This window comes from Mycteria americana, unplaced genomic scaffold (genome assembly GCF_035582795.1).
Source record: "Mycteria americana isolate JAX WOST 10 ecotype Jacksonville Zoo and Gardens unplaced genomic scaffold, USCA_MyAme_1.0 Scaffold_46, whole genome shotgun sequence".
NCBI classification, from domain to species: domain Eukaryota; kingdom Metazoa; phylum Chordata; class Aves; order Ciconiiformes; family Ciconiidae; genus Mycteria; species Mycteria americana.
In genome coordinates this window covers 372,556-395,356 of record NW_027445633.1, presented here as the reverse complement: position 1 = coordinate 395,356, position 22,801 = coordinate 372,556, and the positions used below count along the sequence as shown (strand labels likewise).

The window sequence follows — 22,801 nt, the reverse complement described above, 5'->3', positions numbered from 1 at the left end:
AGCCCTGTGTGTCCTTGGCTAGAAGTGGGGTGCTGAGACCTTGAGAAAGCGTGAGGTATTTAGTGGTCTGTGGTGGATCCGTCTGCTCTCAGCAGAGCCTGGTGGTTTTCAAGGGTAACATGGGCATGTGATCACCCTCCACCTCAGAAAGGTGTAAGCCAAGTGAAACTGGGAACTAGACAGAGAGTCCAGGAGACCAGCTCCCCTCACTCTCCACTAAGCCACAGGCAACCGTCTTGCCTCAGCACCCACTCTGTTCTCCCTGAGGCAGCAGAAATGCTGAGGGTTTCTGACATCCAAGAATACTCGCCAGGGGAGGTGGGGGGGGAGCTGAAAAAACCCTAGAACTCTTAAACTGCCTTTACCATTCCCGTTCCTCAGCACTGGGAGTGCAGATGCTGGCAGGCCATTCTGCGTTAGCAGTGGTTTCACAGGACAAATTTGAACACCAGGACTGGTCCCTGCTCCTACCCACTTCTGCAGAGTGGGGCTGACTTATCAGGAGCCCTTGGGCAGATGCCCTGCTCTTCATGGCACACAGCCAGCACCAAGGAGGGCTGCAGGCACAGAGCTGAAGGAAGGTCTCCGAGAAAAAGTAAAGGGTGTCTGTGTGTAGCAGGGGGAGGGTCTATGGGAAATGGCTTTGATTTTGGTCAGACATATCTCCCCTAACGTGTCACTGTATTATTCTCCTATGACAATGTCCCATGCCCAGAGGCAGCAAATGTCCAACGGAAGCTCCGCCACCCAGTTCCTCCTCCTGGCATTTGCAGACACACGGCAGCTGCAGCTCGTGCACTTCTGGCTCTTCCTGGGCATCTACCTGGCTGCCCTCCTGGGCAACGGCCTCATCATCACCGCTATAGCCTGCGACCACCGCCTCCACAGCCCCATGTACTTCTTCCTCCTCAACCTCTCTGTTCTTGACCTGGGCTCCATCTCCACCACGGTCCCTAAAGCCATGGCCAGTTCCCTGTGGAACACCAGGGCCATCTCCTATGCAGGATGTGCTGCCCAAGTCTTTCTATTTGTCTTTTTGATGTCAGCAGAGTATTGTCTTCTCACTGTCATGGCCTACGACCGCTATGTTGCCATCTGCAAACCCCTGCACTACGGGACCCTCCTGGGCAGCAGAGCTTGTGTCCACATGGCAGCAGCTGCCTGGGGCAGTTGTTTCTTCTATGCTGTGCTGCACACAGCCAATACATTTTCCATACCCCTCTGCCAAGGCAGTGCCCTGGACCAGTTCTTCTGTGAAATCCCCCACATCCTCAAGCTCTCCTGCTCACACTCCTACCTCAGCGAGTTTGGGCTTCTTGTGGTTAGTCTCTTAGTAGTCTTTGGCTGTTTTATTTTCATTGTGCTGTCCTATGTGCAGATCTTCAGGGCTGTGCTGAGGATCCCCTCTGAGCAGGGACGGCACAAAGCCTTTTCCACGTGCATCCCTCACATGGTTGTCATCTCCCTGGTTTTGATCACTGCCATGTTTACCTACCTGATGCCTCCAGCAATCTCTTCTGTATCACTGGACCTGGTGATGGCAGTTCTGTACTCAGTGGTTCCACCAGCAGTGAACCCCCTCATCTACAGCATGAGGAACCAGGAGCTCAAGGATGCAGTGTGGAAACTGATAACTGGATGGTTTTTTCTAAAGCAAAAATCTTCCTCTGCATAGCAGTTATAATGTAACTCATTGCAGGCCCAGCCTGTCTTCTGTATATTTTGCTGTTTGTGGTGGTTTTTTACTTGTGTGAATGTTGTCATCCCCTTTCTAATTCACTGTCTGCTTTTCTTTTCTGACCAAGTGGCTGTGTAAATGACGAGCCAGGCTTTCTGTTAGTTGAAACAAAATGAAGGGCCCTTCAGTGACTTTTTTTTCTTTTTCCTGAGATCCTTCCTCCAAGGCCATTTTGGAGCTGCAGGGACAGTTTCTGTGTGCAGAGTTGGAGTGGACAAGAGTCCCGGCATGGCAGTACTGCCAGGGAGCACCAGTGCTTGCTCTTCCCGGGCTCTTCTCTTTCCACTTCCACACTCTCTTTCTGATCCCTTGTGTTGGTGTAAGGCCTGAGAGCTCTGGCAGCTTCGTCACAGTCCTGCTGCGTGGCAGTCCTGTGACCGCAGGCATGGACAGGCAATGGGCACTTCTGTGACACGTCTGGCCTCCATAACAGCGTTTCCATAGAGAAAGGGGATCTCCTGAGGGCAATGCCTGAAGGCTTAGGTCTTCTTTCAAAGTTGCTGTCAAGATCTTGCTCAAGAAAGTGCCCTGTTGAGGAAAACACCAGTGAACAGGTAAAGTGTGTGAGTGTGCAGGGTGGGGGCACGCAGCAGTGTCCCTTGCACAGTCAGGCCTCCAGGGACAGACTTGAAGGACCAGCAGAGCAGGGGCTGTTCTGTGGCCTTGTTTGCTGGACACCCTGGGCAAGGTGCCCCAGGGCAATCGTCACAGACCAGCCCCTTGCAACCGTCATTCCCAGCACTGGCCTCTCACCCCAGCCCGGAGAGGTTGGTTGTCCCTCCACGGAGGGACACCAAATGACTGGGTCAGAAGTCCATGTTTGCATTGTTCAGAGGAGACTTAAGCATGCACATCGTGTGCGTGTGGGGAGGTGAACCCGAGTGAGCACAAATGCCATCAGCCATTCCTAGAGGTGCCATGAAGGCCAGTGGGACAGACAGTGCCTCAAGGTCACTTCCCTTTGAGAGTAACGTCCCCTGGGAAACCAACCACCTGAATGCAGCACTGGGATGTGCTTCTGTCAACCGAGGTCCCTGTATCCATTCCTCATACCATGGGGCATCTCAGAGAGGTGCAGAGCAGGGCGATACACCGCAGGGCTGAGGTGCCTCCCAGCCTCTGGGAGTGGCAACAGGAGGCCAGAGAGTCACCATGCCTGCTGCAGTGCACTGCCTCCGCGTGTGCAAGGGAAGGACTCGTGCCTCTGAACACCCCTGTGTGCATGAGGAGTGCATGAGGCCATCTGAGATGTGGACCCCTCAGAGGGCCCTGCCATTTCTGTGTGTGACTCCAGGAACAAACCCCACTGTCCCAGTGAGATTCATCTCACATGCCTTGGAACAGCTCATTGCAAATGCTCCTGTCTGCTCACGTCACCCTTTCTGGATTGTGCCCTCAAATGTGTCAGAGCAGTCAGAGAGGTTCTGGGGTCCTTGCAAAAGGCAGACATCAAACCTTTCTTCCACAAGGGCAAGAAGGAGGATTGGGAAAATTACAGACTGGTCATCCTCTCCTCACTCCCTGGGAAGGTGATGGGCCAAATACCCCTGCAGCCATTTCCAGGTACTCGTAGGACAGGAAAGGGACTGCAGAAGCTGTATCGGTTGGGGAAAGACGGGGATGTTTTGTACCTGGACTTTAGCAAGGGTTTTGTCATGGTCTGCCATAGCCTCTGTACAGCCAGATTGGTGATATCTGGGCTGAAGGAATGCATGATGCAGTGGGTGGGAAGTTGGCTGGTGGATCAAGCCCAAATGTTACCGGTGATACAGTCCTCCGGGTGGCTGCTTGCTAGTGGCATCCCTCAGCGCAAGCACTTGGGCCAACACTGCTGAATGTCTCCATTAACTGCCTGTACAATGTGACGGAGAGCCTTTCCAGATCCTTTGTGGATGATGCCAAATTGGGCAGGGCCCTTGAGCGACCTCATCTGGTTAACACTGCCTTGAGCAGGACAGCCGGACAGGATGATGTTCAGGGGTCTCTTCCAACCCGAGTTACTCTGTGATTCAATGAATCTTTTCCTTGGAGAGCTTTCTGAAGCCAGAACAGACAGAGGAAGAAGGAAAAACAGAGAGGCAGAAGTAGAGATATAAAAGTCACCAGTATAAATGCAGCAGTTCCTCTGACAAACATTTTTACACTCAAACCGTTGTTAGGAAATCTATGAGATAAATGTGATGGAACAAGCTCACTTTTATCTGCTCAGGTACTGGGCCACAAGGAGGGTGATGGTTGGGTACGGTATCACATGGTCAGTTGTGTCTCGGGAACTCATAATCCAGTAGGAAGCCAATGGCTGTGAAGGGGGCTGTGAGGTCACTTCTGCCTCTGGAGGTCATAGGCCAACAGCAGGAATGTGCCTGGGAGAGGGACTGTGAGGTCACTTCTTGCTGAAACAGCTGATAGCTCAGCCCTTGACTCATGGCGGGGGTTTGTGCTTTTAAGCTCACATCTGCCAGGGTCTCTGACAGGCCAGCAGAAGGCACCTGGTTGGCACATTGACTGGGAGATCCCCTCTGCCGAAGGACCTAGGCTCGCTCCAGGAAGGGGGCTTACATTTTGGTTGTCCTGTCTCTCCTGCCTGAGTACATGCTGGGACAGCAGCAGGCACACAGCTTGGTCGTGTCTATCCGAGAAGCTGAAAGGCTAGCAGCCTTGGGAGATGATGGTGAGGTTACTTGTGTGTGGTCAGGTGACAGGCCAGCAGAAGGCTGATGGGTTGGGATGCCTGCTTGAATGGTTGTTTCCTAGAGAGTGGAGCTCTCCTTGAGGTAGGAAACAGCAGGAGAGAGAAACACTGCCACACAGTGCAGCTTGGAAGGTGGAGATTGGGCATGACGAGGAAGAAATGTCACTCAAAGGGTAGTGCTGTGGTACATGAAGTCCTCCAGAAGGAGTAGGAGATCAGTCCATCTCTTTGTGTTTCAAGAAACAGAGTGTGAGGGTGGACAGATTTCAGTGAATGTATGGAAATGTTGGGGTGAGAGCAAAGTGAGGAAGCGAGATGGGTGTCTCCAGCCTGCAGGGCAAAAGAAGCAGCTGTGGGACAGCGTAGGACAACCTGTGGTGGAGATGGCAAAGAGCGCTGGCAAGGTTGGAAGTCATCAACAGAAACCTAGGCTTTTCCTCTTAACAATGGCAATCATCCATGCTACCAAGACCTATGAGGAGAGACGTTGTCCTGAGGCACTGGGGCCTCACTGCCTCCTTGCACACCCCCAGCAGGGCTGGGAACTGTCATAGCGTTGTCCTTCCCTCAGCACCACACACCCCACATCCCACTGCCCCAGGAACAGCCCTGAGCACTGTGTGAAGGACAGGAGCTGCCTTCCCTGGGGCTGGGGGTCAGAGCTTGGCCCTTCTGCTTCATAGAACAAAGCCAGGGTTTTCTCAGCATCTCAGCTGCCTGCACAGTGCCTTTGCCTACCTGTCATCATGGCCTCCAGTTGTCTGCTCTAACGAGTCCCTGGGGAGGCTTTGTCAGTAATGGCCCTCAGTGGGGCTCATTAATGCTTCAAGGTACTTTGGGTTTGGCTTTTGGTGTTGACTCTTTGGGGGGTTTGTGCAATCTCCTCTCAGTACCTGAGGTTCCAGGACTCAGCACCAAATGCCCCATGGGGCTCATTAAAATAAAGCAAGCCCTAATGAGCCATGTGCCTTCCTGTAATTTTCTTCTAGTCTTGTACAGTTAATTAGGGAGTTTTCCTAGTGCACTGCTGGAGAAAGATTTCAAAGAACTTCTAATAAACATGATCTTTTATTTTAAAGGGTGTATTTTATTAATTTTCAGTTTAGAGAAGAGACAATAGGAGCATTGTCTGGTTGATATTCATCCAGGGTCTCTCCTAAGGAGGTCTGCACTGGTAGGAGAAGCTGTCCCTTGAGGTCTGACACAGTATGGACAACCTTGCTCCTCACCTCCTCAACCCCATCATGTCTCTCATCAGCCACCTGGGACTTGTGTCCCTTTTCCTTACATCAGACCTCCTCTGCAGTCTGCAGCTGGATGGTACAGCTCCTTCGTACCAGCTCCCACCGCTTTCCTTAGAGACCTGGCTGCACAAAGGCAAAGAGGGATTTTCTTAATTTTGAGCAAACAAATTAAAACTGATTAAGATTCACCATTCAAATCAAACACACTCCTCAAGTGTATGCCAAGTACAAGCTGCCACCCATGAGGTTCACCTCCCACAAGGCATAATCATGCAAGAAATGTTTTAGACAGAAAGGAAATTATAAACTAAACTCAATTAAAGAGTTGGCTCTTTAGACTAAATTAGACAGACTACTGAAAGATAGGCAGGCTTTTAACTCCCGGAAGCTCAAAGCAGCTACTGGATTGTTGAGGGGTGCCTGAATGATCAAAGAGTAAGGCGAAGGCAAAGCTAGAGAGCAATTGCCAGTGTTTCTGTGCAGATGGGCTGCTGGAAAGGTGACTTCAGACCTGGTCAATTTAGTTAGGACAGGTGGAATATGTGAAAGATGAGGGAGGTTAAATGCATGGCCTACCAGACAGAGTACTGACCATGCAACTATAGAGGCAGGTCAGTAGTGCTCCTCTTGCTATTAATGCACATCCTGAAAACCCGGCATTTTGATCTCATGGGAAAACACTGACATTTTATTAAAAGTATTCAGTTGTTTCAGCTGATGAGGTCACGCTTGTACTTGTAAACACGTGTAAAAATTCCTCAGGTTTTCAGGCAGAGCTCCGCTGTCTGACCATCAGTGTCCAGTGCCAGCTCTGAGGACCCGGTGTCTCTGCAGTAGGTGCCTGGGACGGGCAGCTGTCACAGAGGACCTGCTGGAGACGAGAGCCCCTCGGAAGCTGCAGCTGGAGCCTGGGCAGAGGGTCCCGGGGCACCTCCACTGGCACCACGCGCCCCTGTCCCTGGAAATGCATCCCACCCCAATTTTATGATCGCTTCCCTTTGCAAACAAAGGCAGTACACAAATCCCCCAGAGATCAGTACATTAAAACAAGACAAAACAACGCAAGGAGGAGAACAACATCAACGGTGTTTGAAGCTTAAAGTTGCAACAGGACTTTTCCTTCACTCTACATCTTGCATTCTATTTCCTTGTTGCTTCATTTTTGTCAAATGTTCTCAAAATTTCCATCATACTGAGGCCTACAGCATTAAGAAAGATAATTTTGGTGTCTTGCACAGAGCCCAGGGCCCCAAAACACTCCCTGCCCTGGACTGTCCATGCCACCCCTAACTCTTGGCACAGAGTGAGTCACGCTCGGAGGTGTTGACCACTCTTGCCTGATGGAGGAAATCAAGGTACAAAGCTGTGGGGAAAGGTTCTCCTCTTTCTGGATGGCCAAATTTGCACTAATCTCATCAAATCTATCTTTCTATGTGAGTATATGGAAAAACGTGTATTTATGTATAGGTCAATGTATAGAAAAATGTGTAGGTGTGTCCAGTTACTCAGCAAAATACATTTCCTACCAGCACTCTGAAATGAAGCATCTTTGTTCCCAATAATTACTGTCTTTATACTGTCTTTGTCACTCCATCCCCTGCCCCACGGGGCACTGGCACCAGGTTTCCCTCAGCTGCCTTCCTTGTGCTGACAACACATTTAGAGAAGCCCTTCTGGGGGCCCTCCCCATGCATGGCCACTTCCAGCCACCGCTGAGCTTTGGCTCTGCTGGCTCCATCCCTGCACCCCCAGGCCAGGTGTCTGTCTGCCTCCTGGGCAGCCTGGTCCCCTCCAGCCTCCCTGCTCTTCCTTCTGCAGTTTGACCTCCTAAGTCAGGGAGGTCCCTCTTCATCCACGCTGACCTCTTGCGGGCCCTGCTCCACTCCCTGCACTTCAGACGGCCTTCTTCCTGGGCTTTGAGGATGTTGTCCCTGAAGATCCAGGGGGGACTCACAGCCCCTTTGTCCTCCAGGACACTCCAAGCCGTTCCTCAGCTAACTGAAATCAGCTCTCCTGCAGTCCTGCACTGTCATTCTGCTAGGTGTCCTACTTCTCCACCAGCTCATGGTCACTGCAGCATGGCTGCCCTCATCCTTCCCATCCCCAGCCAGAGCCACCTTGTCTGTCAGGAAGACACCAGCCCTCGTTAGCTCATCGAGTGTCTCATGTGTCAAGATGTGGTCTTCCACATCCTTCAGGAATCTCCTGGGTTACTTGTGCCCAGACCTGATGCCCTCCCAGCAGACTGGGGGGTGGCTCAACTTGGCACGTAACTGAGGACCTGTGACCATGAGGCTTCCTCCAAGGCAAGGCTTTGTGCACGCCAGCCTCCCCTTTGCCCAGAGCTCAGTTCCACCTCCTCACACACCTGCCTGCCTTCCTGAGGAGCCCTTGCCGTCCATGGCTGCCCTCCCACCACTCGAGCTGTCCCACCAGGGCTCTGCAGTCCCCGTGGGGAGCACGTTGCTGCCTGCCCAGCAGAAACGACAGCGCTGTAGAGGGGAGAGGAGAGGCAGGCAAAGGGGAAGGGTTCTGGGAGGTTGGCTGGGAGGCTGCTCCTGTTGCTGGAAACGGATGATGCAAGGAGAGGCAGCGTAGCTGGGAGGTGGATTTTGAAGTCACTTCTGTGGAAAGAACCCAAGTGGCCAGGTGCTGAGGCAGGCACAGTGATGTCGCCTGGAGTGTCGGAAAGCCCACCCAGCAGTGCTGAGAGCTTGGGAGAGGGGGGATGCAGAGGACGGTGAAGGTGACATGGCTGGGAGGTGACTGAGACGCCATTTCTACTGCAGTAACCGGACTGACTTGCGGCAGGCAGGCCGATACTGTGACATCACAAAGTGCATCACAAATCCCAAAGCCACACAGATGACAGCTCAGGCAGTGGAGAGGGGTAGGGGTAGGCAAAGCCAACGTCGTTGGGCTGTTGCTTGTGAGGTCACCTCATGACAGCAATGTGATTGGCCAGGAGCAGGCAGGCATCATGAGGTCATCAAGGACACCAGATGGGATGGCTGCAGACAGATGACTGGGCCCCTGGTGAGGCCCTGCCCTGGGGTGAAGCCACCTGTACATGCCATGGGAAACTATGGGAGGTGGCATGAGAACCTGCAGGATGTGACAGAGAAGAGCGTGAGAAGGGACCAGAAGTATGCGCAGCACCGTGTGTCCTGGCTGGGTCTCGCAGGTGGCTGCAGACATGAGGAGTGGCCAAACAGCACAGAACATTGGGGACCTTCTGGGCAGTCAAGTCTTGCAAGGCCATCAGTGCCTGGGGAAGCCATCAGTGATGCCATTGAAGTCCCAGAGCACCTAGGCAATCGTATCCAAACTATCACATTTGGGTACACATGCAGAAAACCTGAGACCATTGGGGAAAAATAATTGCTGAGGGTTCTGAATTGGGGAGGAGACTGGGGCAGAGAAAGGGAAGGAGCAAGGTGGATCGTGGAAGCAGCAGCCTGTGGAAGAGGGGGCAGGAGGGGGCTGCAAGGGGCCAGCTGCCCATGGGGAGGTGGCTGGTCAGTGCCGGTCTGGCCAAACCCTCTGCCTGGTGACCGTGGTGTCTCCTGCTTATGATACTGGTTTCAGTTGGGGTAGAGTTAATGATCTCCACAGTAAGTGGAATGGGGCTACGTTTTAGATTTGTGATGAAAACAGTGTTGATAACACACCAGTGTTTTAGTCATTGCTGGGCAGTGCTTGCACAGCGCCAAGGCCTTTTCTGCTTCTCACGCTGCCCCGCCAGCGAGTAGGCTGGGGGTGCACAAGGAGTTGGGAGGGGACACAGCTGGGACAGCTGACCCCAACTGACCAAAGGGATATCCCATACCCTAGGATGTCACGCTCAGGAATAAAAGCTGGGGGGGAAGAAGGAGGGAAGGGGAATCGTTCCGATTTATGGGATTTTTCTTCCCAAGTCACCATTACGTGTCACGAAGCCCTGCTTGCCCAGAAATGGCTGAACACCTGCCTGCCGATGGGAAACAGTGAATGAATTCCTTATTTTCCTTTGCTTGCACGCACAGCTTTTGCTTTACGTGTTAAACTGTCTTTATCCCGACCCACGAGTTGTCTCACTTCTACCCTTCCGATCCTCTCCCCCACTGTGCTGTGGGGCAGCGAGTGAGCAGCTGTGTGGTGCTGAGCTGCCTACCAGGGTTAAACTACACCATTTATGAAACTCTGCTCCTGGCTGTTTGCTGTGTGAGTGGGCTCACTGTTGTGTGTGTGTTTGGGCGTGAATGTATGTACGTGCTGTGCTGGTCAGTTCTAAGGGGGTCTGGCAAGGAGGACGAGGACACCAGGGTCTGGAGAGACCCAGGGCTGGAACTGCCAAGCGGGTAGTATCTCTGAGTGTGGGCAGACCCAAAGCCCAGGCCCACACTGGAGGGACCGCGGGGGTGTGTGAGCCTGCAGGTAAGTTCTGCCGGGAATGTACGGAGCACTCGTGCAGCCTTCACACCAGATCAGGCTGAGAGGGGGAACAGGATGGGGCCAGCTGTGCTGCTCGTGGCTGTGCAGGTGCTGCTGGTGGTGTGGTGGCTGTAAAGGCCTGTTGGAGCTGGTCTGTGTAGGGTTGGCCGTGTCCATCTTTGTTTCCTTGCAGACACCTGGATTTAGTGCTTTCCCTTGGGTTGACTCCACCTTGGGCAATCTCTCACTTTGTGGGGCTCCAGGCAGTGACCACCCCAGGCACCCGCGGTCCATGCGTATGTCGCGGGCTCTCTAGGCAGCTCCAGATTCCTCTCCTGGAGGATGTCCTCTGCCCTGTCACGCACTGAGACAGCGCAGTATGACAGCATCTCGGTGACCGTTCACCATCTCCACTGTCAACAGACAACACCACGTGTCCTAAATCCAACCCTTGTTCTCTAACAGCTACCCACGTGACAACGAGCTTTTTACTCAGGCCCTTTTGCAGTGAAATTCCTGGGCCTGTTGTTGAGATCAGGTGTGGAAGACCAGCCAAACCTTGAGGAACTGCATGGGGGAGGTGTCATTTTATGACAGAGATGCTATGAGAGAGTCAGCTCTGAAACAGTGTTAGAAAAACATTTATCCAGGTTTCAGGTGAGAAGGAGAGAAATACGGGTTCATTTCTCAGGAGAGTGAGCTGAACACAAATGATTATGTATGAACATAATAACCATAAATAAAAATACAGGCAGTGCTATGAAAAAAGGAAGGATAAAACCATAAACAAAGTACTGGCCTGCATTGGGATACACTAGATGTCATTTGTGGAGAGTGATGGGAAGTTTATCAATATTGACAAACAGCCATGAAATCACTTTCCTAATGGAGTCCTTCAGGTCCTTGCTCCTCAAGCTGTAGATGAGGGGGTTCACTGCTGGAGGCACCACCGAGTAGAGAACTGCCACCACCAGATCCAGGGATGGGGACGAGATGGAGGGGGGCTTCAGGCAGGCCACCATGGCAGTGCTGATAAACAGGGAGACCACAGCCAGGTGAGGGAGGCACGTGGAAAAGGCTTTGTGCCGTCCCTGCTCAGAGGGGATCCTCAGCACAGCCCTGAAGATCTGCACATAGGACAGCACAATGAAAACAAAACATCCAAACACTAAACAGAAACTGACCACAAGTACTGCAACTTCCCTGAGGTAGGAGCGTGAGCAGCAGAGCTTGAGGATCTGGGGGATTTCACAGAAGAACTGGTCCAGGGCATTGCCGTGGCAGAGGGGGATTGTCAGTGTATTGGCTGTGAGCAGCACAGCAGTGAGAGACCCACTGCCCCAGGCAGCTGCTGCCATGATGAGACAAGCTCTGCTGCCCAGGAGGGTCCTGTAGTGCAGGGGTTTGCAGATGGCAGCGTAGCGGTCATAGGCCATAATGGTGAGCAGATAAAACTCTGCTGACATAAAGAAGTGACAGAGAAAGACCTGGGCAGCACATCCTGCATAGGAGATGGCCCTGGTGTCCCACAAGGAATTGGCCATGGATCTGGGGACAGTGGTGGAGATGGAGCCCAGGTCGAGGAGGGAGAGGTTGAGGAGGAAGAAGTACATGGGGGTGTGGAGGCGGTGGTCACAGGCTATGGCAGTGATGATGAGGCCATTGCCCAGGAGGGCAGCCAGGTACATGCCCAGGAAGAGCCAGAAGTGCAAGAGCTGCAGCTCCCGCGTGTCTGCAAATGCCAGGAGGAGGAACTGGGTGATGGAGCTGCTGTTGGACATCTTCTTAGTTTGTGCAAAGGGCCTGGTGAGGGAGAAAAGGGCAGTGACAAGTGAGGAGAGACTTCTCTGAGTGAAACCTATGCCATGTCTCAGAGAAACAGCCCTCGTGGCCTCTGTCTTTCCAGGAAGGCCTTCGTGCAGCTCCCTGGCTTGAGCTCTCGTCTGTGCTGGGTTGGGGTGTAGTGGGGAGCAGGGGACTCCTCTGTGGAGGAATCAGTCCTGCTGTGCAGCCACAGCTAAACAGGAACCAGGAGTGATCTCAGGGTCAATTTACTCATGGTTTCAAAGAGCTTTTCAGCATTGTCCTTCCCAATTCACCCAACTGCAGAATCAAGGTTCAAGGCTTTTGTTTTGTTTATTTTGCTCCTGTTGCCCCTCTCACATCTGGGGAGTGTTTTCTGAAGGCAGAAATCCTTGGCATTTCTGCTACACCACAAGTGCTACACTGAGAGTCCTGAGAGGCAGAAGGACAGACCCTCAGTGCAGATGGAGGAGAGCTGGTCTGTCCATCAGTCTTGCTCCCAGCTGTCCTTGGCTCACACCTCTTTGGTCTGGATGGTGATCACACTCAGATGTTCCCCTGAAAGGAAATTGGATTCTGCTGGGAACAGGTGAATCCAGCCTGAAAGGGCAGATGATCTCCACCCTCCCCTCCCCAGGGAAGAGCTCTGCTCTTCTGGATGCCCTAAATATGGGGTGTCCTTAACGGACAGTCAGCCTTATCCCCATGCCATGGACTGCTTTGCCCAGTGCCCCAGAGAGCCGCCTTGCACCCACGGAAACATGAGCATGGCAGGACCTGCAGGATCAGCTGCTGAGCTGCAGCTGAAACCCCCTTTCCCAGAGAGCCTGAAAACAAGAGCAGCAGCACCAGGGAGGGGTGGGGAAACCAAGAGAAATGCTCCAGTGCTTGTGCCAAGGGAAGCAGCGCCAGGACGGACAGACAGGCACTCGGGAGAGTCTCCTCTGCTGCAGAGGAGGCAACTCCTGCCCTGGAAGCCCTGACCTTGAGGGCAGAGGCTCTGCTGGGTGGGAGAAGAGCCCAGGGGGCCTTGACTGGGGAAGAGGCATCAGATCCCCCTCAGCCTTTGCCGTCAGCACTTTCCTCTCAGTCCCTGCCCTTGTCTCTGCTGCCTGGAGCTGTCCCTGCCAGGAGCCGTTTCTCTGTCCCCATGTCTCCTCCCTGCCAGTGCTCACAGAGCCCATCCCACGCACTGGGTGCTTCAGCTCTGCGTTGCAGACTCCTCCTGGCAGCAGGGCACTGGCCAGGGCCATCTGTGTATTGGCAAGTCCTAAGGAGCACCTCAGATGAATCCTGAAGACACCATAGAGGTGACATTAGTGCTTTCTGTAGGCAAAGCAATGGGTGAAGGGACTTTATCAGGTTCCTGGGAACCTATTGATAACTCACTGTAACGCTGTAGGAGTCTCGGTCATTCGTCCAAAACTGAAAGAACCATCACCATTCCTCACCACCACCACCAGCACAGCAGGAAACTGGAAACACCTTTACACAAGGTAGCCCCTGCCTTGATAGGCTTCTTGAAAAGTCCCCTGGGAAATGTCCTGGGGGTGATGCGGAGCTGTGAGCAGCCCTGACCCAGGGGCACAGGGACCCTGCTCGGAAGGACAGCCCTGGGCACCCTGCCTGCACACCCGGCTTCACACCCCTGCGGTTGTTCCTGGGAGAAGGCAGCGGTCATGCCCTGTCCCTCTGACGGCGCGGCACGGAAGCCCTGCTCTGAAGCACGTCCTCCTCAACACCGAAGGAGCCTCGAGAGCCTTCCTGGCAGATCTTCTTAGACATGGGCTATGCCTGCTTTAGGAGGCTGCTCCAGGAAGCCTCTGCATTGCACTGCACCCAGAGATACATCATGCCCTCTCCCTCTGACGGTGCAGCAAGGAAGCCCTGCTCCAGAAGACGTCCTTATCCTCTGCACTGGAGAAACTGTGAGAATTGTACTTACAGATCCCATGGGCTGTGGGATGTGCCAGCTTTAGGAGATCCCTCCAGCAACTGCAGCTGCATTGCCCTGTAGCCACACACTTACACTGTCAAGGGCTGTGAAGATTTCTCCCCCAGTGAGCTCTCAGCATCCTCCAAGCCCAGGCTGCCTTTAACCTCTCTCTGCCTCACTGCTCTCCCCTCGCTGCCTGCAGGCAGTGCCCTCAGCCCTGCTGCCCTTTGCAGAGGAGCTGCTCCTGGGCAGAGCTGTCTCTCTGCAGCGCTGCCCGCTTGCCAGGAGCTCCCTCCATGCCAGGAGCCCAGCCCAGCTCAGCAGCAGAGGACCAGCCCAAGGCAGCACTTTCTCTGCCCCCTCTGGGCTCCCTCCAGGTGTCCCTGGGGCTCCAAGGGCTGACGTCTCCTGAAGGGCAGCAGGGTCTCTCCTGGGGAGCGTAGGCAGACGCTAACTGAAGCAATCACTGACTGTCCCTCTCTGAACACTGCAGAGACAGAGTTTAGAAGTGGGATTTGCCCTAACACGCCGTGGGGGTCTACAAAGAGTTTCAATATTTGATTCCCTTGACCCCTATCCATGTCCCCTTGCCAGGCAGGACACCGTGGCAGTGACAGGCAGGGATCATTTCCCCACCGTGTAGGGCAGGGGTTCAGCTGAGTCCATCAGGTATTTCCTCTCTGGTGAGGAGCCCAGAGACTGCAGGGGGGTTCAGCTCTTCCCCATGCACCCCACAGGAGCCGAGATTCCTCTTGCTTCAGCTCAGCGTGCACAAAATAGGTGCCTGCAGAGCAGCCCCTGCCCTGAGCTCCCTCGGTGATCCATGGGGATGGAGGGTGGCAGTCAGCTGCTCACACACCAACACCTGGTGGCATCTGAGGTGCCAGGGGTGGTCCAGGACTTGTGGATTTGTCTGCAAGCGCTGATGGAGCATCCATGGGACACCCCCACCTGCCTGAGCATGAGCTGGGGGGCTGGGAGGGAGGGTCCCTTGGTCACCTCAGGTTACACCCAATGGTTACGGCATCTGAACATCTCTTAGACTCACATGTCCATGGCAGCTGCTGGCCTTCCAGCTGGCCAAAAGGAGGAGTGCAGCAGAAGGAGGGTCAGGGCTCTCTCTGGGCTCCCTCCACTGCACTCACTAGAGCTCAGCTTACTACAAAACTCAGGCACGGGCACGTCCCTGCATTGCAGGCACCGATATCATTGCAAGGCTCTTTCTAAGGGCATAAGAAAGGCCTCTGGTGCCATGCCAGGTGCCTGGGGTGCCCAGCGCAACTGCATATGGCTGGCAAATATGGCACAGGACCTCCAGGAAAGCCATGTCCCACTGGAGTGGGGGCTGGGCAGACACACCAGGGCCTCCCAAAGGGGTCCGGTGCCTTTTTGCCAGCACAGGAATGCCAACACGCTGGCAAGGAGGCAAGGTCCATCTCGTCTACACCCAGGGCTGCTGCAAGATTGGGAGGCACATCACACCAGGGTCTCCACTCATGGCCCTATACTCTCAACCCCTGACAGTTCTCTTCTCCCCTGTCCTCTACCCACCTCTACCCGTGATCATATGAAGAAAAACCCACACCACTGATGTCCACAGTCTGGCTGGATTGCAGCCTTACCTCACCCAGGGACCTTCTCAGGGGTACCTTGTGTTCCTGGAGATTGGCACAAGGTGCTGCAGAGTCCCCTCAGGCAGCAAACTGCTCTCTTGCAAGGCTGGCATGGCCCAGGCCTGTTTTCCTCTGGCCTTGGGGACTGCAGGGTTTGTTGTCTTCACGAGCATCTCATTTCATCCTTACGTTGCCACCTGCCATCATTCCCAGCATGTCTTTGCTCTGAAGCAAAGCCTTTGCATACGTGGGGTCCTGGGTTCTTGGTTCCAGTTTTCTCCATGAGAAGACTTTGCTGAGCTACTGCAACCCAAATGTGCACCAATGCCCTCAGCCTGGGACACAGCCAGGAGGGTCGGGAGCCCCTTAGTCCATGACAGAGCTTCTGAGGGAACCACTGTGCTGACGTGGTGGGACAGGTAGCACAGCTTTGGGTACTGTGATGTACAGGCTCTTTAGGAGACACTGGAGGTGGCTGAGGAGATGTCATATGGAAACGTCTCATGATCCTCCTAAGCACCTTCCTTGGTCATAGGCCAGCTGGGAAGTGGGAGATGGAAAGGGGCTCAGCAGCAGCGATCCCTGTCTGGCTGGGTCTGCTTCTCACCCTTCCCCGCATGGCCACTGCAGGGTCACCCCATGGCCCCAGGGCACCACAGCCCCCTCGCTCTGCAGAGCAGCACCGCCAGCTCAGGGCCCCGTGGGGAGTATGTGTGAGCGACTGAAAGAGTTAATGTCTCAAACACTGTGGAGAGATGAGGCGCGATTTGCATGGCGACGGCAAGTGGGCTAGCATGGGATGGGGAGAGCTTTTCGGAGGAGAGACTAAAAGAGTGTCGGAGTGGGAGATGGACCCGGAGTAACGATGAATCTCAATATGAGTATGGTCGTCCTCGTTTATTCAGATTACTTAACAGGTTTATATAGAAGCTAAGCAAAGCACGCGCTAACAGCGACTATTCTATTGGATAACTATACTTGTCCATGCGCTTAAAACAATTATATGATTGGTACAAAGTTGCCGTTCACGCACTGTTCACAAAGGGGGTTTTATCAGCACTTTCCCAGGCTTAGTCCCGCTTATCTTGCTTTACCAAGTACTCCTTCTGCTGTTCTCAAGGGAATTGCACCTTGATCTCTGGCTCCCAGGCCCCATCAAAGGCTGGATTGCTCACATCAATTAAGCTGTGTCCTTTTTCACTTAACCATTCTTCCACAATTCCCCCTTCTTGTTTTTGAGCAATCCAGGCATGATTTATCATGGTTCTAAAGCCTTTTTGACACAGCTACATGCTACACAAAAACACAGACCTATGATAACTAAAATTATTAAAAGTCGTAATCCCTCAGCTAACAAACCCTTCAGCCATGATGGTAAGGACCCAAACAAACTGGTTAACCATTCATCAGAAAAACCCTGATTTTGTCGAATTTTGTTGGCATGCTCTTTCAGCCATCGTAGTTGTTTGTGAATTGATTCACTGTGATCATACAGGTTCATACAACACATGCCTTCAAAATCCTCACAACCATGACCTTGGGCTAATAACAAAAAATCAATTGCTGCTCTGTTTTGCAAAATTGCGTGGAGTAAGCTATTTTGATCCTCTAATAATGTTTCTATTACCTGGGTGGTGACATTTGCTTGTTTCTCAGCCCAACAGGCTAATTGCCCAACCTGTTTCAGGGCTCGTCCTGCTGCCCCCCCAGGTATGAGCAGGGACAGGAACACTCTCTCAGTGGTACTGAGGAGGGTAGGTTCATCATCGCAATCCGGGGGAAGACCCTTGACCCCGCCTTTTTTTTTTTTTTTTTTTTTTTTGAGTACTGTATGTCTAGGTCATAGGATCAAGATGCTTAAAACGTGAAAAGGAAAAAAAACCTTTAACCGTAATTTAAGCATAAAAAGTTACAATAACTAAGTAGTACTATGCACGACAATCCTTCTCAGTCATCTCTAGAACTTGAGTAGTTTTTCATATTACCATTCACAAAAATTCAATAATGATCAATAATGAAATATTATTGAGTTAATATTATAATGAAATTTAATTTCATATTTAATATTATATTTAATTTAATAATTATAATTGTAATAATTTTAATATCACATTAATAAAATTAATAAAAATTAATTTTAATAATTTTAATTAAATAATTTTATTAATTTTATATTTAATATTATATTTAAATTTATATTTAATTTTATATTTAATTTTATTTAATATTATAATAAAATAATAATGGTTAATAATGAAATAATATTGATTTAATATTATAATGAAATTTAATTTTATATTTAATATTATGTTTAATTTTATATTTAATTATATTTAATATTCTAATGAAATAATAATGATTAATAATGAAATAATGATTTCCATATAAAATGTCTCACAGAAGGCTTTACAGCTATTATCCTTTGTATATGCATACATAAGAGGATACCAGTTGCAATGTAATCCATATTTGTTTGGGGTTTTGTTTTGGTTTTTTTTTCCACTTTCCTTGCCCGTTTTCCTGTACAACCAGAAACGTTAATGTCGCAGGGCCTTCAGCCCCCCCAGGCTTCCAGTGTCCTTCTAGAATTGCATCTTTGATGACACCACTCCAGCGTGTGGCTCTAGGGAGTGCTGGAAGGTCCATTAAACATGGAGGCACAGCTTCTCCTTTCCTTTTTGTTTGTAATTCCAGAGTATCAAGACGTTTTAAAACTGCTTGCAACACTTTTGCAGTGGCATCAGAGGATTGTGGCAGCTCCTCCCCGTTAGGTGATGTGGTAGTTCCAGAGGATTCCGTAGAGGGGGGTAGGGGCGGATAGAATGAGGTTGAGGGCGGCAACGGAGGCGCGGAGGGTGGTTCACTGGGCGGAGCTGCAGGGGGAAGTCGGCAGGCTGTTCCGCCCAAGTCGTTAGGTTCTGTCGCTCCCGCCCCTCCAGGGGGTTTTGGCGGAGCTACTTCCGCATTCGCTTCACAGTTTGCATTAACCCAGCTAACTGGAACTTCCGCCTTTTCTGGCGCCTGCACTGATTCCGCCATAACACGCAGTTCAGAAACGTTTTTACAGACAGTTCCAGACACGCCTCTCACGGCAGGCAGCCCAAAAATTCGCGCAATAGGTCCCGGTTTGTTTTTGGGATTATCTTTAGACACTCCTGGACCGAACATTTGGGCAGCAGCGCAAGCTACTTCCCTCTCCGCCTTCATCTCTTTCAGAGTTTCTAAGACAGTGTTCCAGAGTCCACGTACCGCCTTTATTTCCTTTTCTTCCTTTTTATCCCCCTCTATTGTTTTCTGCCACATTGTTCCTCCAAAATCTCGCCATTCCGATACGGAAAATAACATGCAGGTGTCAGAAAAGTGACCCCAACATTGTCCCAATTTAATCAACCTTATTAACTGCTTCACTGGTGCTTCTATCCCTCTCTTAGAGAGGATTCCAGTGAGCAACATGGCCGCAGCTTCTGTTTCCATCACTGCGCCTGAGAGGTGAGGAGCGACCTCACACCGGCGTCTGCCCTGCTTCTTGCTCCAGGCAGCGCTTCTCTCAGCCGTGGTTTCCCAACTCCCCTCCTCTAGCTGCTTACCGCAGGCACGGAGATTTCATCGGTGCATCCTCTGCTACCAGATGTCGGAGTGGGAGACGGACCCGGAGTAACGATGAATCTCAATATGAGTATGGTCGTTCTCCTTTATTCAGATTACTTAACAGGTTTATATAGAAGCTAAGCAAAGCACGCGCTAACAGCGACTATTCTATTGGATAACTATACTTGTCCACGCGCTTAAAACAATTATATGATTGGAACAAAGTTGCTGTTCACGCACTGTTCACAAAGGGGGGTTTATCAGCACTTTCCCAGGCTTAGTCCCGCTTATCTTGCTTTACCAAGTACTCCTTCTGCTGTTCTCAAGGGAATTTCACCTTGATCTCTGGCTCCCAGGCCCCATCAAAGGCTGGATTGCTCACATCAATTAAGCTGTGTCCTTTTTCACTTAACCATTCTTCCACAGATGAGGTCACGCTTATACTTGTAAACACGTGTAAAAATTCCTCAGCTTTTCAGGCAGAGCTCCGCTGTCTGACCATCAGTGCCCAGTGCCAGCTCTGAGGACCCGGTGTCTCTGCAGTAGGTGCCTGGGACGGGCAGCTGTCACAGAGGACCTGCTGGAGACGAGAGCCCCTCGGAAGCTGCAGCTGGAGCCTGGGCAGAGGGTCCCGGGACACCTCCACTGGCACCACGCGCCCCTGTCCCTGTTACTGCATCCCACCCCAATTTTATGAATGCTTCCCTTTGCAAACAAAGGCAGTACACAAATCCCCCAGAGATCAGTACATTAAAACAAGAGAAAACAAAGCCAGGAGGAGAACAACATCAACGGTGTTTGAAGCTTAAAGTTGCAACAGGACTTTTCCTTCACTCTACATCTTGCATTCTATTTCTTTGTTGCTTCAATTTTTTAAAATGTTCTCAGCATTTCCATCATACTGAGGCCTACAGCATTAAGAAAGATAATTTTTGTGTCTTGCACAGAGCCCAGGGCCCCAAAACACTCCCTGCCCTGGACTGTCCATGCCACCGCTAACTCTTGGCACAGAGTGAGTCACGCTCGGAGGTGTTGACCACTCTTGCCTGATGGAGGAAAGCAAGGTACAAAGCTTCAGGGAAACGTTCTCCTCTTTCTGGATGGCCAAATTTGCACCAATCTCATCAAATCTGTGTTATCTGTCTTCGTATGTGAGTATATGGAAAAACCTGTATTTATGTATAGGTCAATGTATAGAAAAATGTGTAGGTGTGTCCAGTTACTCAGCAAAATACATTTCCTACCAGCACTCTCAAAGGAAGCATCTTTGTTCCCAATAATTACTGTCTTTATACTGTCTTTGTCACTCCGTCCCCTGCCCCACGGGGCACTGGCACCAGGTTTCCCTCAGCTGCCTTCCTTGTGCTCACAACACATTCAGAGAAGCCCTTCTGGGGGCCCTCCCCATGCATGGCCACTTCCAGCCACCGCTGAGCTTTGGCTCTGCTGGCTCCATCCCTGCACCCCCAGGCCAGGTGTCTGTCTGCCTCCTGGGCAGCCTGGTCCCCTCCAGCCTCCCTGACTTCCTTCTGCAGTTTGACCTCCTAAGTCAGGGGGGTCCCTCTTCATCCACGCTGACCTCTTGTGGGCCCTGCTCCACTCCCTGCACTTCAGACGGGCTTCTTCCTGGGCTCTGAGGATGTTGTCCCTGAAGATCCAGGGGGGACTCACAGCCCCTTTGTCCTCCAGCACACTCCAAGCAGATCCTCAGCTAACTGAAATCAGCTCTCCTGCAGTCCTGCACTCTCATTCTGCTAGGTGTCCTACTTCTCCACCAACTCATGGTCACTGCAGCCATGGCTGCCCTCATCCTTCCCATCCCCAGCCAGAGCCACCTTGTCTGTCACGAAGAGACCAGCCCTCGTCAGCTCATCGAGTGTCTCATGTGTCAACATGTGGTCTTCCACAACCCCCAGGCATCTCCTGGGTTACTTGTGCCCAGACCTGGTGCCCTCCCAGCAGACTTGGGAGTGGTTCAACTTGCCACGTAACTGAGGACCTGTGACCATGAGGCTTCCTCCAAGGCAAGGCTCTGTGCACGCCAGCCTCCCCTTTGCCCAGAGCTCAGCTCCACCTCCTCACACACCTGCCTGCCTTCCTGAGGAGCCCTTGCCGTCCATGGCTGCCCTCCCACCACTCGAGCTGTCCCACCAGGGCTCTGCAGTCCCCGTGGGGAGCACGTTGCTGCCTGCCCAGCAGAAACGACAGCGCTGTAGAGGGGAGAGGAGAGGCAGGCAAAGGGGAAGGGTTCTGGGAGGTTGGCTGGGAGGCTGCTCCTGTTGCTGGAAACAGATAATGCAAGGAGAGGCAGCGTAGCTGGGAGGTGGATTTTGAAGTCACTTCTGTGGAAAGAACCCAAGTGGCCAGGTGCTGAGGCAGGCGCAGTGATGTCACCTGGAGTGTCGGAAACCCCACCCAGCAGTGCTGAGAGCTTGGGAGAGGGGGGATGCAGAGGAAGGTGAAGGTGACATGGCTGGGAGGTGACTGAGACGCCATTTCTACTGCAGTAACCGGACTGACTTGCGGCAGGCAGGCTGATACTGTGACATCATCAAGCGCATCACAACCCCAAAGCCACACAGATGACAGCTCAGGCAGTGGAGAGGGGTAGAGGTAGGCAAAGCCAACGTGGTTGGGCTGTTGCTTGTGAGGTCACCTCATGACAGCAATGTGATTGGCCAGGAGCAGGCAGGCATCATGAGGTCATCAAGGACACCAGATGGGACGGCTGCAGACAGATGACTGGGCCCCTGGTGAAGCCCTGCCCTGGGGTGAAGCCACCTGTACATGCCATGGGAAACTATGGGACGTGGCATGAGAACGTGCAGGATGTGACAGAGAAGAGCGTGAGAAGGGACCAGAAGTATGGGCAGCACCGTGTGTCCTGGCTGGGTCTCGCAGGAGGCTGCAGACATGAGGAGTGGCCAAACAGCACAGAGGAGAGCATTGGGGACCTTCTGGGCAGTCAAGTCTTGCAAGGCCATCAGTGCCTGGGGAAGCCATCAGTAATGCCACTGAAGTCCCAGAGGACCTAGGCAATGGTATCCAAACTACCACATTTGGGTACAAATGGAGAAAACCTGAGACCATTGGGGAACAATTGCTGAGGGTTCTGAATTGGGGAGGAGACTGGGGCAGAGAAAGGGAAGGAGCAAGGTGGATCGTGGAAGCAGCAGCCTGTGGAAGAGGGGGCAGGAGGGGTCTGCAAGGGGCCAGCTGCCCATGGGGAGGTGGCTGGTCAGTGCCGGTCTGGCCAAACCCTCTGCCTGATCACCGTGGTGTCTCCTGCTTATGATACTGGTTTCAGTTGGGGTAGAGTTAATGATCTCCACAGTAAGTGGAATGGGGCTACGTTTTAGATTTGTGATGAAAACAGTGTTGATAACACACCAGTGTTTTAGTCATTGCTGAGCAGTGCTTGCACAGCGCCAAGGCCTTTTCTGCTTCTCACGCTGCCCTGCCAGCGAGTAGGCTGGGGGTGCACAAGGAGTTGGGAGGGGACACAGCTGGGACAGCTGACCCCAGCTGACCAAAGGGATATCCCATACCATAGGATGTCACGCTCAGGAATAAAAGATGGGGGGGAAGAAGGAGGGAAGGGGGAACGTTCCGATTTATGGGATTTCTCTTCCCAAGTCACCGTTACGTGTCATGAAGCCCTGCTTGCCCAGAAATGGCTGAACACCTGCCTGCCGATGGGAAGCAGTGAATGAATTCCGTATTTTCCTTTGCTTGCACGCACAGCTTTTGCTGTCCCTGTTAAACTGTCTTTAT

At 52.2% G+C, this 22,801-nt stretch overlaps 2 protein-coding genes across 2 annotated transcripts; one reads left to right on the top strand and one right to left on the bottom strand.

The window, feature by feature from the left end:
* Positions 1-724: 724 nt before the first annotated feature.
* Positions 725-1,675, top strand: LOC142403861 (olfactory receptor 14I1-like). The gene has a single exon (XM_075490161.1). The coding sequence runs from the start codon at positions 725-727 to the stop codon at positions 1,673-1,675; it is 951 nt and encodes a 316-aa protein (XP_075346276.1).
* Positions 1,676-10,908: 9,233 nt separating this feature from the next.
* On the bottom strand, positions 10,909-11,868 carry LOC142403938 (olfactory receptor 14C36-like). The gene has a single exon (XM_075490243.1). The coding sequence runs from the start codon at positions 11,866-11,868 to the stop codon at positions 10,909-10,911; it is 960 nt and encodes a 319-aa protein (XP_075346358.1).
* Positions 11,869-22,801: the final 10,933 nt, after the last annotated feature.

What these genes read in the sequence shown, in the direction of transcription:
- LOC142403938 (XM_075490243.1), bottom strand. Translation starts at nt 11,868, where the DNA reads ATGTCCAACAGCAGCTCCATCACCCAGTTCCTCCTCCTGGCATTTGCA.
- LOC142403861 (XM_075490161.1), top strand. Translation starts at nt 725, where the DNA reads ATGTCCAACGGAAGCTCCGCCACCCAGTTCCTCCTCCTGGCATTTGCA.